This window comes from Chiloscyllium plagiosum, chromosome 11 (assembly GCF_004010195.1).
Source record: "Chiloscyllium plagiosum isolate BGI_BamShark_2017 chromosome 11, ASM401019v2, whole genome shotgun sequence".
In the NCBI taxonomy this organism is placed as follows: Eukaryota; Metazoa; Chordata; class Chondrichthyes; order Orectolobiformes; family Hemiscylliidae; genus Chiloscyllium; species Chiloscyllium plagiosum.
Window position 1 is genome coordinate 83,326,990 of NC_057720.1, and position 17,441 is coordinate 83,344,430.

At 41.0% G+C, this 17,441-nt stretch overlaps 1 protein-coding gene across 1 annotated transcript in view; it reads right to left on the bottom strand.

Moving 5' to 3' along the window:
• Positions 1-17,441, bottom strand: part of imp3 (IMP U3 small nucleolar ribonucleoprotein 3) — a 267,578-nt gene that overhangs the window by 168,992 nt on the left and 81,145 nt on the right. The window contains exon 3 of the mRNA XM_043699953.1: positions 859-933. Within this exon, the coding sequence (XP_043555888.1) occupies positions 859-933 (75 nt within the window). The remainder of the gene's footprint in view (positions 1-858; positions 934-17,441) is intronic.

Sequence of the window (17,441 nt, forward strand, 5' to 3'; positions counted from 1 at the left end):
CCTTCTTTCCTGAAGAAGGGCATGTGCATGTGCCCGAAACGTCGAATCTTCTGTTCCCTAGATGCTGCCTGACCTGCTGTGCTGTTCCAGCAATAAAGTTTCAGCTTTGATCTCCAGCGTCTGCAGACCTCACTTTCTCCTCGAAGATCAGTAGTAAGACTTGGGCAATGCAGAATCTCAAGAGGTCCATTGTCCTCAACTTGTCTCCATCCACATGTATGTTTTTCAACTTTTAATGAAGAATCAGGACTCGTATCAGGAAGATTTTTGTCTTCCAAGTCAATTTATATTCGTCGCTGACTAAAACAAAAGTTCCAATAATCGTTCCATGACGTGAAAAGTTAAATTGACTTTGAATCCAATTTCTTCCTAGCTAAATAAGCACTTTGCATAGCATTTAGATTATGAGTGCAATTTAACAGAGGTTTGAAATTTAAACATAACACCTTTGTAAATCAGAGATAGCAAAGAAAACTGAATTCACTCTCAGAAAATAGGTTAACGAGCTTTATTGTTAAAAGGTTCTCACAGGACTATAGCGAATGTAACTACCCTGTTCTCAGACAGAGAGCAATTTTCGTCTATCATCATTTTCAAATTTGTTCTCTCTCTTCTAAGTAAGTTATTTCAGCAAATTTATCATGGATCAAAATCTATAACATACCAAACAAATTAGACACAACTTTCATATCACACTGTTAATGTAGAAAAAAGGTCAATACAATACAGAATATGAATATGAATTAATTGCTAATGAGCAATTGGTAGTGATTTCTATATGATTACAAATACATGACAATGTTAAAAATCATATTGCGCCATAGTCTCATTGTAAATGATCATGTGATAAATTCATACCTGCAGAAAGATGAAGCTGACACTCTCTCACAAAGTTGCAGTCCTTGCTTTGTGGGGATCAGGCCTGCTGAATATCTGAAATTAATAACAGGGCCAAAATTAAATGGACATAATTCCATGAAATAGGAACTAACTCCTCCATACAATTTTCCAGTGTTAAGAAACAACTTCTCGCACTCTAGTAGTATCAAATGCTGTCAAAGTATGAATAACACAAACCAATCACTCTGTAAATCATTGCTGAGCCTGAACACATATCCTCAATCATTATCTGAAACATTGGGCTGAAGTTCTGTATTCACCAGGACCTGAACAGAGAATCAAGGCGAAATATTTCAGGCACTGGAAATCTGGGGAGAAAAATCCCAGCAGATTTGATAGCATTTGCAGAGGAAGAAACTGAAGTGAGAATGCTTGAATTCTCTGGAATGGAAAATGCTTACTCACATTTACGCGTACAGAACTAACTAGTACAAATTCCGGTCATGCACCATCTCATCTAAAAGTATTTTTTTTAATCTTCTAAAACTAAAAGGCATCTCTCCACAGCAGGTGATGCAAAAAATTGCAACATCTCCAGATGGTCTTTCACTTCAGGGATCTGTTTCACATTCCAGTCAAAACCATTTGAATTAAAAACTTGAGAACCCACCATAAGATGTTATGATATGGGTATACAAAGTTAAAAATCACACAACACCAGGTTATAGTCCAACAGGTTTAAGTGGAAGCACACTAGCTTTCGGAGCACCACTCCTTCATTCACCCACAACCACCTGATGAAGGAGCGGCACTCCGAAAGCTAGTGTGCTTCCATTTAAACCTGTTGGACTATAATCCAGCGTTGTATGATTTTTAACTCTGTGCACCATAAGATGAGCTTGGTGAACATTAGTACACTTGCAAAAAGAGAAATGTCAATAGCACAGAGAAGGTCATTCATAAAATGCATAACATATGCAACAATATCATACCAACAGAAGACAACGTGGCACAGCTGGGGCATATTTCTGGGTTCTGCAAAGGGGAGAGTGTCAAAAATAAAGAAAGAAAGAGTTAAGGGAACTTCTTTTTTTAATTAGTGTTCAGATGTGGTCATTACTAGCAAGGACAGGATTAATTTCTTATTCTGAATTGTGAAATGGTAGTGATGACCCTTCTCCCGAAACCTCTGCAGTCTGCGTATTGATGTTATTCTCACAATGATAGGAAATTCTAGGATTGAGACTCGGCAATGATGAGTCCAAATTAGAACTGTGCGTGACACAAGTGTGATGCTCACAATGCACCTTCTACCCTTGAGATTCTAGGGAATTGGAGTTTGTTGGTTACTGTTTGTTACTGCCCAAGAAGCCTTAGCTATTTGCTGTAATATATTATGTAGCAGTCAAAATACCGAGTGGCATGAAAAACTGTGGAACTTGGATGCCTTTTTATTTTGGCATCATCCAAGCCTTAGTATTTTTATACACTGAGCCATCTAGTTCCTCCAGTGCATACTAATTCTGACTTGCCATGTCAAACAGTTCTGACAAGTCACTATTTTAATAGCTGACTGCATATAAAATATGATGCAAAAAATATTTTGCTTCACAAAGTTTCTACGTACTAAGTTCCCCTTTTATTCAATGCACCAACAGGCTAATTTTAAAATTATATCCAGAGCCAGCATTATCAACTCTTGTGTTCAGGAAATATAGCACACTTCATGTGTCTAACAAATATTGACCTCATCCCACTTGCCCTCTCTCTCACTATGATAAAACATCAGCCCAAAAGGACAATGATAACAGAGTTGATGGAGAAAGAACTTCTATTTGTCTGATAGCTATCACATTCTTAGGACTTCCTAAGACATCTTACAACCATAATACCTACTTCTGAAGCATAACCATTATTTTGCAGGAAAAAAGTTCATGCAAAGTCTCACAAATAGCATGGTAGAGAGAAAACAGAGGTAGAGAGGACATGGTTACGATATACTCGGATTCAAACTTAAATCACTGTTTAATCAGTCAAACGCTGATTCCACACACAAAACTGCACACATAGTAAATGTTTCACACCATAGATTATCAAAGAGTGTTCAACTGATATGAGAAGTACCTCTCTTATCTACTTTTTCAATATTAAATGCAACTCAATTAAGTTCATTCTCTTCAGGTTATCCTCTCTCCATTTTATATTTATTCATTAAATGGGCAAGTATAAAACATTCAACATTACAATAATTCCCCATCCCTTCTTCAATTTGAATTTAGGTCATGTTTTCATTATCTCCATTAGTCTTTCTTCTCCCAACATGAACCATCAGATCCCACAAAAGGTCTCAGCTTTGTTCTCTAATACATCATCTTATCAAATTTCAAGCTCTGTACAATGCTGAGCTCTTCTTCGAAATACACTATGCCTATTTCTTTGACTGATAGTCTTTGACTGCACCCGTATATAGCTGACCCTTTCCTCTCATCTTCAGAAATTTCATCCACCTGGACCCACCCCACCCCCACCACCCCCTCCCCCGGCCTCAGCCTCTAGATCTTTTCATTAAGCGCTACTGGCTTGAAAAACTCAATTCCTGTCTCCAATTATCTCTCTCTCAACCAGTCTTTGGTCCCCACAACATTGTCCAATTCCTAACCACAGTTTCCTTTCTTGGCAACTGTACTAAGTTGCATAAGAACATGAACAAACTCGATGTTATGTTTGACCCTGAGGCGAGTTTCAAATCTTATATCCACATAATCACCAAGGTTACCTATTTTCAATTCCATAATATTGTTCAACTCCATCCCTGCCACAGCTCACCTGTGCTGAAATCTATGTCTTTGTTACCTCTACACTTGAGTGTTTCAATGGTCAATATTTCTTTTTCCATCCCATGTAAGTTTGTGCTCATTCAAAATTTTGCTGTTCATATCTTTCAGCAGTCTTGAAAAAGCTAAAGCTCTATGGCTGTCTTCCTCTCATCTGACTAGAAAGCAGTGTATCTGATACCTCGCTTCCAGAAGACGAGGATAGAAAGTCAGAAATAACCACTATTTTGCAGGAAAAAAGTTCATGCAAAGTCTCACAAACAGCACATGCGCCTAACTTTTGTCATTGTGAAAATGCTATTCAATTATTAAAAAGGTAATATTGGGAAATTTAGAAATGCAAAGTATGAATAGGCAGAGTCAACATGGTTTTATGTTTGACAAGTTTATTAAAAGTTCTGAGGACGTAACGAGCATGATGGATAAAGAGGAACCAGATTATGTTGTGTATTCAGATTTCCAAAAGGTATTCAATAACGTGCTTCATAAAATGTGATTGCATAAGCTAAGAGCTAGTAGTGTTATTTGCAGTATACTAGCATACATTGAGGATCAGCTGGCTACTAAAAAAAAGTCAAGATAAATGGCTCATTCGCAGGTTGGCCAACAATTTACAATCAATATTAATCGTTTGAATGAAGGGACCACGTGTGCATTAGTCAAGTTATTGAGGGTACAAAGATAGGCAGGAAAGCAAGTTGTGAGGAAGACACAAAGTCTGTAAAAAGGTAAAGACAGGTGAAGCAAATGGGTAAAAGTTTGGCAGGTAGATCATGTGGGAAGACATGTTGTTACCTGTTTTGTTGTGAAAAATAGAAAAGCCAATCTTTTACATGTTTAGACAATGCACAGTGCTCTGGTACAGGGGTCCTAAAAATGTTCATGCACAAATCACAAGTTAGAAAGAAGATGCACATGATACAGGGGAAGGAGGGAGCTGTACCAGTTGGACGGTTTCACTTCAATCAAAACCTTGCCACCCAGGTAAATAGTGCGCTGAAGAAGGCATATGGCGTACTGGCTTTTATTGGTAGAGGAATTGAGTTCTGGAGCCCTGAGGTCATGTTGCAGTTGTATAAGACTCTGATGCGGCCACATCTAGAGTATTGTGTGCAGTTTTGGTCACCATGCTATAGGAAGAATGTGGAGGCACTGGAACGGGTGCAGAGGAGGTTTACCAGGATGTTGCCTGGTATGGTAGGAAGATCGTATGAGGAAAGGCTGAGGCACTTGGGGCTGTTTTCATTGGAGAAAAGAAGATTTAGGGGTGACTTTAGAGGTGTACAAGATGATTAGGGGTTTAGATAGGGTCGACCATGAGAACCTTTTTCCACGTATGGAGTCAGCTATTACGAGGGGGCATAGCTTTAAATTAAGGGGTGGTAGGTATAGGACAGATGTCAGGGGTAGATTCTTTACTCAGCGAGTCGTGAGTTCATGGAATGCCCTGCCAGTAGCAGTGGTGGACTCTCCCTCTTTATGGGCATTTAAACGGGCATTGGATAGGCAGATGGAGGATAGTGGACTAGTGTAGGTTAGGTGGGCTTAGATCAGCGCAACATCGAGGGCCAAAGTGCCTGTACTGCGCTGTATTTTTCTAATGTTAAAATCGGAAATTGCTGGTTAAACTGAGCAAGTCTGGCAGCATCTGTGGGGAACAGCAAAACCGATGTATCAAGTCCAGTCACCCTTAATCAGAACTGTTAGCAGCTAGAAAAAGGTGGTAATTATGCTGAAGATGAAGTTGGGAGCAGGCGTGGAGCATGAAAGGGGAAACAGCAAAGCCAATGTTTCAAGTCCGGTTACTCTTCATCAGAACTGTTAGCAGCTAGGAAAAGGTAGTAATTATGCTGAAGATGGAGCTGGGAGCAGGAGTGGAGACAGAGAGGAGAGGGGGAGATTTGAGCCCAGAAAGAGAAAGATAAGAAAGGGTTGTAGACAAGGAGAATATGGGTAGGAGGCCAGGACAGAGGAAAACCTGAATGGGAATGGGTGACTGCGCAAAAAGAAACCTATATCATAACAGGACCAGATGTAGGGTGGGTAAAAAAAATGGAAAGATGGAATCAGCTTCTAAAGTTATTGAACTCGATCGTTGAGTCCTAGAGACTGCAGAGTCCTAAATGGAAAGTGAGAGTTGTTCTTCAAGCTTGCACTGAGGCTCGATGAAACATTGCAGCAGGCCAGTGACAGAAATGCTGGCATGGTAACATGTTTGTCTGTTTAAGGAGCAGCAACTGGAAGCTCAGGGTCATTATTGCAGACAAAATCGAGCTGTTCTGCAAAGCATTCACTCAGTCTGCATTTCATCTCCCCAGTGTAGAGGAGATGACACAGTGAATAGCAAATAGGGGAGACAAGATTGAATGAAATATGGGTGAATCGCTGCTTCATCTTCACATCTTTTCTTCACTTCTCCATCCCCCTTTCTGGTGATAGGGTTTCAACTAATATCTATTGTAAGTTCACTGACTCCATTTCAATACAGTTTCTGCCAGGAATTTGCCTAGATCCTCAGTCACATCTGTTCTAACTATGTCACTTGGGAATCAAGGAATACGGAAGGAAAGGGAAGTTAATGTACAAGTTCAGTCATGAGTTCACTGAGTCACAAAGTGGGCTCAATGGACAGTATGGCCTACATCTACTCATGTTTTTCAACACCTCATCTCTTTCCCCAAAGGATCCATTCCACAATGGGCCTGTCCCTTCACGATGTATTGGGCGACTTCATAATGTCAAAAGCACCATTCCATTCACATAGAAGTTCAGGAAATCCAACAGCTGCCCTTTAACATCCTCCCTATCCAAAGTGGTCCCAAAACCACTTTTCAGGTGAATCAACAATTTGCATGTACTTCATTCATTTAGGAAAACAATCTCTGCTCCTAATATTGTCTGCTCTGTACTGGAGGCCAAACACAGATTCGAACACAAACTGAAGAGTCACAGGACTGGAAACAGATGTTACCATACCTGCTGAATTTCTCCAGCAATTTGTTTTTGTTTCTGAGCACTCCTTTTCAGCGCATGAAACCTTTGGTTTCTAGTTACTCCACCTTTAAATTTTTTACCTGTCTCATTTGTACCCACTTTTGCATGGTACCATCATCCCTACTTTATCATATATTGCCTTACTTTCGACCAATATTTGAGAGTGACAGCTTGGAGTTCTCCTTGCTCGCTGACAAGGCATTCAACTGTTTACGGAATTGGACATTAAAATTGTGACAACAGATTCTGTTCCGAAAGCCACTTAAAGAGACACTATCTCACAGCTGTCTTTATGTTCTTTGCCGCTCTCTACCTCTGCAGTTGCTTAAAACTTTACAACTGTGATATTTCACATTCATAATGAAAGGTGAAATACCTGCACAGAGGCAGGTATCCTGTGTCCAAATCATCCTTTATATACTTGTCCACAGTACACTGGCCGTAGTCAGCCAGCCAGCTAATACAGAGGAACCTCGATTATCAAAAGGACATGGGCGGGATTATTTCATTCAGTTAATTGAATACCAGATAATATAGGGACCTTGTTCAGATAATCCAAAATTCAGTTAATCAAATGCTGGGTAATCGAGGTTCCTCTGTAGTCAATCCCTTGAACTGAGCAGATTCTAAACTCCGTTAATATCGGTCAGTCAGGACTTCCCTGATTGGCCAGGTTAACAGCCCCAATCAAGGACTTCATAGTCGACCAAGTCCACCTGGTTCCAATCACTACAAAGGTCAGCAACATGAGACACGAACTATTTTCTCTCTCCACTGGTGCCTAACCAGCTGAGTATTTCCAGCATTTTCCGATAACAGTGAAGTTCTGACTTATTGTACTCTTAACTGAGGGAGACTCTGGAGTAATCTGTATTAAGCTTAATGTTAAAACACTAATGGTTTTAATCATTGGTGGTGAAACTGAAAGGATGAATTTGAAGCACTATTTTAGCTACACTAAACTAGCACATGGCACAAAACCAAAGTACGTGGAATCAAGCACTTTTTTTTAACCTGGTACATTGATTCTTGACTATATTTTGATGCTGTTACCATAGGGTTGATAAGAAGACATATGGCTACCAACCTGGGTGGCAACCTTCAAGGATCTATGTACCTGGACACAGATCTCTCTGCACATCTACACTACCCAAGAATCTGACCATTAGCCCAGTACTTTGCATTCCTGTTACTCCTTCCAAAGTGAATCACCTCACACGTTTCCTCATTAAATTCCATTTGCCACCTCTCAGGCTAGCTCTGCAGCTTATCTATGTCTCTCTGTAACCTACAACATCCTTTGCCACTGTCCGCAACTCTACATACCTTACTCCCATCCTTCTGTGCCCTCATCCAGATCATTTATATAAATGACAAAAACAGTGGACCCAAAACAGATCCTTGCGGTATACCACTAGTAACTGTAATCCAGGATATATATTTACCATCAATCACCACCCTCTGTCTTCTTCCAGCTATCCAATTTCTGATCCAAACCGCTAAATCACCCGCAATCCCATGCCTCCATATTTTAGCCTACTGTGGGGAGCCTTCTTGAACACCTTGCTGAAATCCATATACACCACTTCAACCGCTTGACCCTCATCCACCTGTTTGGTCACCTTGTCAAAGAACTCAATAAGGTTTGTGAGGCATGACCTACCCTTCATAAAACCATGTTGACTATCCAGAATCAACTTATTCCTCTCTAGATGATTATAAATCCCATCTCTTATAATTCTTTCCAACACTTTACCCACAACTGAATTAAGACTCAGAGTTGTATAATTTCCAGGGTTGTCTCTACTCCCCTTCATGAACAAGGGAACAACATTTGCTATCCTCAAGTCTGCTGGGACTATTCCTGTAGACAATGACGACATAAAGATCAAAACCAAAGGTCGGCAATCTCTTCCCCGGCTTCCCAGAGAATCCTTGGGTAAATCCGGCCATGGAGACTTATCTATTTTCACACTTTCCAGAATTGCTAACACCTCTTTATGTACCTCAATCCCAAATTCTAAATTTGTCTTCACTGATGCTGTCAGACCTGCTGAGCTTTTCCAGCACCCCGGTTGCTGTTTCTGATTCATAATATCCACAGTTCTTTTGGTTCTAATTTACTGGGAGTTCCTAATTCAGGTCTACATCAGACGTCAGGAAATATTCTTAAATTTATCCCGATTTATCAATTATTTTTAACAGATAATGTGAACGTATTCACTTCTCCAGTCACGGTTCTGACTTTTCAATTTCTTTATGCATGCTTGATTCTGATATTTTGTCAGAAAAGCTTAGATAAACACAGGAAATACTCTCCTTGAATCCACCACTGTCACTGAGGCTATTTAAGAAATAAAATTACAGGAAAGTATTTATTAGCTATGTGTTACGAATGCTGCCACTGCAACTTGCACTGACCAACATGAGGATAGTCTTTCGTTTGCTTTGCTATAATTTGTGGATCAACTGTGTCACAGGAGTTTTGGAGTAATGTGCTGTGTAGTAATAATTAACTAATCAAATTCATGTATGTGGGAGAGTTGAAGTGGGGTTGCAAATTTCAAGACAGGAAAATAAGTCACTTACATATCTGATCCAAAAATGATGTTATCGCAAATAAGATGACTTAATTTAGGCAACTGAAAGTGATTGTTATCAAGACAAAAGGCAGAGGTTGTTATTAAACAGATGGAAATCAGGGTTGTGTAATGAACAGAATGAGTCACGAGCAAATTTGGATACTAGACCATAAGTCACAGGAGCAGAAATTAGGCCATTCAGCCCATCGAGTCTGCTCTGCCATTCAATCATGGCTGATAAGTTTCTCAATCCTATTCTCCTGCTTTCTCCTTTTAACCCTTGAGCCTCAAGAACCTATCTATCTCAGTCTTAAATATACTCAATTACCTGGCCTCCACAGTCTTCTTGGCAATGAATTCCATAGACTCACCACTCTCTGGCTGAAGAAGTTTCTCCTTATCTCCGTTCTAAAAGGTCTTCCCTTTGTTGTCCTGTTTCCCAATCTCCATATCAGTCGAAGCAACTGCTCAGAGACGCAGTATAGTTTTACCACTTCCATCTTCATTCCGGGCCCTGGAGGAAGAGAGAACAATCATCCATGCGCACATGGACATTGTTCTCAGTCTTCTCTTGAACAGCAGTTTCTTAAGGAGTTGTATTGTCATTTACAGGGAGAAGCACCCAGATAAGGCAACATACATATTGATTGGGTGACCGTTACAATCAGCGAGTGTCAATAGTAAAGATTAAGCCATCTGCTGTTGCACAATGCATGTTCTTACCCTTGTTAACTGGTGTCACATAATGAATTCTTTTCACCTTGTTAACTGCCTTTATATAATGAATGCTCTTCCACCTTGTTAACCCACTACTCTTGTCTTCAGCACCTCATTGTTCATTGCAAGTTCTTATATGATCTGTCATGCTAGATGAACCTTTTGTTTCACAAAAATGCAAAACTTAACTCTTTCCCAACCTTCTCATACCCTATACACCTTATTCACACCTTTACTCTAAGGCTATGCCCTCAGGTCCTAGTCTCTCCTACCAAAAGAAATGTCTTCCCAACATCTACTCTATCCAGGTCATTCTGTATTCTACATAATGCAATTAGATCCCTTCTAAACATCATCGAGTATAAACCAAAAGTCCTCAAACATTCCTCATATTTATTTCAATGCAAGAGGCCTAATAAGTAAGGCAGATGACCTCAGGGCATGGTTAGGAACATTGGACTTGGATATCCTAGCAATTACAGTGGCTCAGGGATGGATAGGACTGGCAGCTTAATGTTGCAGGATAAGAATGCTATAGGAAAGATAGAAAGGGGGACAAGAGAAGGAGTGTTTTTGATAAGGGATAGCATTACGGCTGTACTTACAGATGATATTACTGGGAATATGTCCAAGGAAGTTATTTGGATGGAACTGAGCAAGAAGAAAGGGATGATCACCTTCTTGGGGTTATATGACACATCCCTAATAGTCAGTGGGAAATTGAGAAACAAATTTGTTAGGAGATCGTAGTTATCTGTCAGAATGATAGGGGAGTTATAGTAGGGGATTTTAACTTTCCAAACATAGACTGGGAATGCCATAGTGTTAAGGGTTTAGACAGAGAGGAAGTTATTAAGTGTGTACAAGAAAATTTTCTGATTCAGTTATGTGGATGTACCTATGAGAGAAGATGCAAAACTTGGCCTACTCTTAGGAAATAAGGCAGGGCAAGTCACTGAACTATTATTGGGGGAGCACTTTGGGGCCAGCAACTGAAACTTTACTAGTTTTAAAATGGTGATGGAGAAAGATAGACTGGATCTAAAAGTTAAAATTCTAAATTGGGGAAAGGCCAATTTTGATGCTATTAGACAAGAGCTTTCAAAAATTGATTTGGAGCGGCTGTTCACAGATAAAGGGACAGCTGGAAAATGGGGAGCCTTCAAACATGAGGTAACGAACGTCCAGAGACAGTATATCCCTGTTAGGGTGAAAGGCACAGCTGGTAGGTGTAGGAAATCCTGGACGACTGGAGAAATTGACACTTTGGTCAAGAAAAAGAAGGAATCATATGTCAGGTATAGACTGTAGAGATTGAGTGAGTCCTTAAAAGTATATAAAGGCAGTAGGAGTATACTTAAGAGGGAAATCAGGAGAGCAAAAAGGGGTCATAAGATAGTTTTGGCAAGTAGGGTTGAGAAGAATCCAAAGGGATTTTATAAAGACACTAAGGACAAAAGGGTAACTAGGGAGAGAATACAGCCCCTCTAAAATCAGCAAGGCAGCCTATGTGTAGAACCACATGAGCTGGGGGAGATAATAAACGAGTATTTTGCTTCAGTGTTTACTGGGGAGAAGGACATGGAGATATAGAAAGTGGAGAAATAGATGGTGACATCTTGAAAAATGCCCATATTACATAGGTGGTGGTGCTGGATGTCTTGAAATGCATAACATTGGATAAATCCCCAGGACCTGATCAGGTGTACCCTACAACTCTGTGGACAGCTAGGAAAATGATTGTTGGGCACCTTGCTGAGATATTTATATCATCGATAATCACAGATGAGGTGCCAGAAGACAGGAGGTTGGCTAACGTGGTGTCACTATTTAAGAAAGGTGGAAGGGAAAAGTCAGGGATCTGTAGTCCAGTGAGCCTGACTTCAATGGTAGGCAAATTATTGGAGGGAATCCTGACAGACAGGATATATTTGGAAAAGCACACAGACTGATTCGGGTTAGTCAACAAGGCATTGTGCATGGGAAATCATGTCTGAGTAACTTGTCTCAGTTTTTTGAAGAAGTAGCAAAGAGGATTAATGAGGGCAGTGCGGTGGATGTGATTTGTATGGACTTCAGTAAGGCGCACGACAAGATTCCTCAAGGTAGACTGGTTAGCAAAGTTAGATCACGTGGAATACATGCAGCAGTAGCTATTTGGATACAAAACTGGCTCAAAAGTAGAAAACAGAGGGTGGTGGTGGGGGTTACTTTTCAGACTGAAGGCCTGTGACCAGTGGGGTGCCACAAGATTACGACTGGGTTCACTGCTTTTCATCATTCATATAAATGATTTGGATGTGAATATAGGAGGTATGGTTAGTAAGTTTACAGATAATACCAATATTGGAGATATAGTGGATAGCGAAAACGGTTACCTCAAAGTACAACAGGATCTCGATTAGATGGGCCAATGGGCCGAGGAGTGGCAGATGGAGTTTAATTTAGATAAATGTGAAGTGCTGCATTTTCGAATGGCAAATCAGAACAGGACTTATACACTTAATGGTAAGGTCTTGGGAGTGTTGCTGAGCAAAGAGACCTTGGAGTATTGGTTCATATTTCCTTGAAAGTGGAGTCGCAGGTTGACAGGATAGTGAAGACGGCATTTGGTATGCTTTCCTTTATTGATCAGAGCATCGGGGAGAGGAGTTAGGAGGTCAAGTTGTGGCTGTACAGGACATTGGTTAGATGACTTCTGGAATATTGTGTGCAATTTTGATCTCTCTCCTTTTGGAAGGATGTTGTGAAACTTAAAAGGGTTCAGAAAAGGTTTATAAGGATGTTGATATGGTTGGAGAATTTGAGCTATTGGGAGAGGCTGAATAAATTGGGACTGTTTTCCCTGGACTGTCAGAGGCTAGAGGTTTATAAAGTCATGAGAAGCATAGATAGGCTAAATAGACAAGGTCTTTACCCTGGGATGGGGGAATCCAGAAATAGCTGAAAATGTGTTGCTGGAAAAGCGCAGGTCAGGCAGCATCCAAGGAGCAGGAGAATCGACGTTTCGGGCATGAGCCCTTCTTCAGGAATGAGGAAAGTGTGTCACGCAGGCTAAGATAAAAGGTAGGGAGGAGGGACTTGGGGGAGGGCTGTTCGAAATGCAACAGGTGGAAGGAGGTTAAGGTGAGGGTGATAGGCCAGAGTGGGGGTGGGCGCGGAGAGGTCAGGAAGAAGATTGCAGGTTAGGAAGGTGGTACTGAGTTCAAGGGTTGGGACTGAGACAAGGTGGGGGGAGGGGAAGTGAGGAAACTGGAGAAATCTGCGTTCATTCCTTATGGTTGGAGGGTTCCTAGGCGGAAGATGAGGTGCTCTTCCTCCAGCCGTCGTGTTGCTATGGTCTGGCGATGGAGGAGTCCAAGGACCTGCATGTCCTTGGTGGAGTGGGAGGGGGAGTTGAAGTGTTGACCCACGGGGTTGTTGGGTTGGTTGGTCCGGGTGTCCCAGAGGTGTTCTCTGAAACATTCCGCAGGTAGGCGGCCTGTCTCCCCAATATACGATGTATATGGAGGTTGGTGGGGTGGTAGGTGAGGACCAGTGAGGTTCTGTCCTGGTGGCGGTTGGAGGGGCGGGGCTCAAGGGCAGAGGAGCAGGACGTGGAGGAGATGCGGTGGAGAGCATTGTCGATCACGTCTGGGGGGGATATTGCAGTCTTTGAAGAAGGAGGCCGTCTGGGTTGTACGGTATTGGAACTGGTCCTCCTGGGAGCAGATGCGGCGGAGACGAAGGAATTGGGAATATGGGATGGCGTTTTACAGGGGGCAGGGTGGGAGGAGGTGTAGTCCAGGTAGCTATGGGAGTTGGTCGGTTTATAGTAAATGTCCGTGTTGATTCGGTCGCCCGAGTTAGAAATGGAGAGGTCAAGGAAGGGGAGGGAGGAGTCTGAGACGGTCCAGGTAAATTTGAGGTCGGGGTGGAAGGTGTTGGTAAAGTGGATGAACTGTTCAACCTCCTCGTGGGAGCACGAGGCAGCGCTGATATAGTCATCGATGTAGCGGAGGAAAAGGTGGGGGGTGGTGCCAGTGTAGCTGCGGAAGATGGACTGTTCCACATATCCTACGAAGAGGCATGAGCTGGGGCCCATGGCTACTCCTTTGGTTTGGAATCCAGAAATAGACAGCATAGGTTTAGGGTGAGTGGGGAAAGGTATAAAAGGGACCTAAGGGGCAACTTTTTCCAAACAGAGGGTTGTGTGTGTATGGAATGAGCTGCCAGAGGAAATGGTGGAGGCTGGTACAATTACAACATTTAAAAGGCATCTGGAGGGTACACGAATAGGAAGGGTATAGAGGGATGTGGGTCAAGTTCTGGCAAATGGGACGAGATTAATTTAGGATTTCTGGTCGGTGTGGACAAATTGGACTGAAGGGTCTGTTTCCGTGCTGTACATCTCTATTACTTTATAAACAGTGGCAAAAATTAGCTAATAGATTTTACATCAGTCAACATATCTCAAGAACTTTGTGAGGTAGCCTGACAGGGAACAGTTCAAGGAAGAAGTTGAACACTTTTTCCTTCAGACAAACTGCCACAAGATATTATGAGCAAAATTAGAAGTAATTTCCACTTTGTACATTCACCAAATCAATCAATGGAAAATGATGCTACCCACAGAGCTAATGCATAAGATTAAATTTGCAAAGAAACAAAGTTCTTAAAAACTGTGGTTCAAGCTTGTGCATTCTCCTTCAAGCAACTACATAACCTCAAACAATCAAAAAGTGAAAATGCTAAACAGAAATGAGAATGGATTTTATCAAATAATGTGCACAACCGGCAAATCTCCCCAATCCATATTACCCAAATTAAAATAAACCAACATTGCGTTCAATCTGAACGATGGTCTTACACTGAGTGAAGAATGCAAACAGCACATTCTTTTCACAAAAACCAGACACTGATCTTCTTGAAAAAGCAAATCCCACATTAGTGGTTTTATCCTATTCTACCTTCATGCAATTTTGACCCTTATTCATGAACAAGTTTAAAGTATTTTTAAAATCAAGCCACGCAGTCATAATTTAGCACCAACGGAATGCAAACATTAATAAAATAAAATCAAGAACTGAAGCTTTATAAATATACTTTGTAATTAGGAATCTGAAGACTTCTATTGATGTGATATTTTTGCTCAGCTACTAAATGTAAAATACAATAATTACTTGTTATGATTGGTTGCAGATCAAAGCACTTAAGTTTAATTTGGCACAATACATCGATGCAAACTACCCTCCACTGAGTTAATTGTTTTTCCATTCTCAGGACACTTTGTCACTTGCTTCAACCCATTTCCACTTCGGAAAGTCATAACCGGTGCTGAACGTCAGTTACAATCTGGGATAGCCCAATATTTGTATATTGACTAATAATGTACAGTGAATTGCAAAAGTACAAAACTCTAACTTCCTCAGTCACAAAGGATTTGATGACTAACTTGTGTGACAAGCTTTAGGCAACAAAAACTGGCTGTCTTCACGCAATATGAAGTAACATGGAGAGTCTGTCACTGAAGACAGACAACAAAAGTGATTATAAGATCCATAACTCTAGAAGTCAAAAGTCTTGATTTCAACAGTAGGTTAAACTGCCACTCAATTTGTTGTTTTTTCAGCAACGATTATGTGATGTGTATAAAACAATCATCATTCTTCTCTTTGATAGTTGATCCAGTGGACCTCATTCTGTTCTTGTTAGAATTCCTTCTCTTAAGGTCTTTTGGATTTTCTGTCTTTTTGCTCGCATGGAGAGTGAGAATGAGAGGGAGAAAGAGATGTTTTCAGTTTGCAGATTCTGGGTATCTGCAGATTCTCTGTACTTACAGCTTTGTAAGAAACTGCAGTTCAACCAATCAGATATCTGTCATTGGGCAAAATTTTCTTAACTCAGGGTGCCACTGTGTCAAAGTACCCACCCCACTGTTCTGAAAAGCAAAATATTCTTGCACAGCCAAAAATATGCACATTTCAAGCTGTAAAACTCTTGTGATGTTTAAGCTAAAGAGCAACCCAAATGTCATTTCAGTTTATAATCCCAACAAAAGAAGCGTTGTCTTTCATTTGAGAGAGTCCATAAATCAGTCCTGCTCTTTACAAAACAATAGCATCATTTTGGTGAATTTGTGAATGCTTTGGTATAACATAGTACAATGGGAATCTGACTGAAATCAATCAGAGTCAAACAGGGAACTGAATTCAATGTAGAGCTGAAAAATAGATGACGACTCAAACATCCAGAGTTAACCAGCTTTGTTATGATTATAGAAAAATATTTAATAAATATTCAAATGTGTATCTTCTGGCTTGTTTTTATCAATTAAACCGATGGGAGATGCTTAACCGCTTTTTACACGAGTATTACCTTATCAATAGTATTCAACATACTTTTTGTCCACAGGAGACAGGAATTATGCAAACAGAATAACATTCTGCACAAGATTCTGAAGGGAGATTACAGAGAGTTAGGCAGAAGTTTGAAAAGGAGGTCCTCAAGGGTAGTAATATCTGGATTACTCCCAGTGCTACGAGCTAGTGAGGGCAGGAATAGCAGGATAGAGCAGATGAATGCATGGCTCAGGAGCTGGTGTATGGGAGAAGGATTCACATTTTTGGATCATTCGAATCTTTTTTGGGGTAGAGGTGACCTGTTCAAGAAGGACGGATTGCACCTAAAATGGAAGGGGACTAATATACTGGAAGGGAAATTTGCTAGAACTGCTTGGGAGGATTTAAACTAGTAAGGTGGAGGGTGGGACCCAGGGAGATAGTGAGAAAAGAGATCAATCTGAGACTGGTACAGTTGAGAACAGAAGTGGGTCAACAGTCAGGGCAGGCAAGGACAAGGTAGGGCTAATAAATTAAACTGCATTTATTTCAATGCATGGGGCCTAACAGGGAAGGCAGATGAACTCAGGGCATGGTTAGGAACATTGGACTGGGATATCACAGCAATTACAGAACATGGCTCAGGGATGGGCAGGACTGGCAGCTTAATGTTCCAGGATACCAATGCTACAGGAAGGTTGGAAAGGGAGGCAAGAGACGAGGGGAGTGGCATTTTTGATAAGGGATAGCATTACAGCTGTACTGAGGGAGGATATTCCCAGAAATACATCCAGGGAAGTTATTTGGGTGGAACTGAGAAATAAGAAAGGGATGATCACCTTATTGGGATTGTATTATAGACCCCCTAATAGTCAGAGGGAAATGGAGAAACAAACTTGTAAGGACATCTCAGTTATCTGTAAGAATAATAGAGTAGTTATGGTCGGGGATTTTAACTTTCCAAACATTGGCTGGGACTGCCATAGCGTTAAGGGTTTAGATGGGGAGGAATGGTGTACAAGGAAATTTTCTGATTCAGTATGTGGACGTACCTACTAGAGAAGGTGCAAAACTTGACCTACGTTTGGGAAATAAGGCAGGGCAGGAGACTGAGATGTCAGTGGGGGAGCACTTTGGGGCCAGCGACCATAATT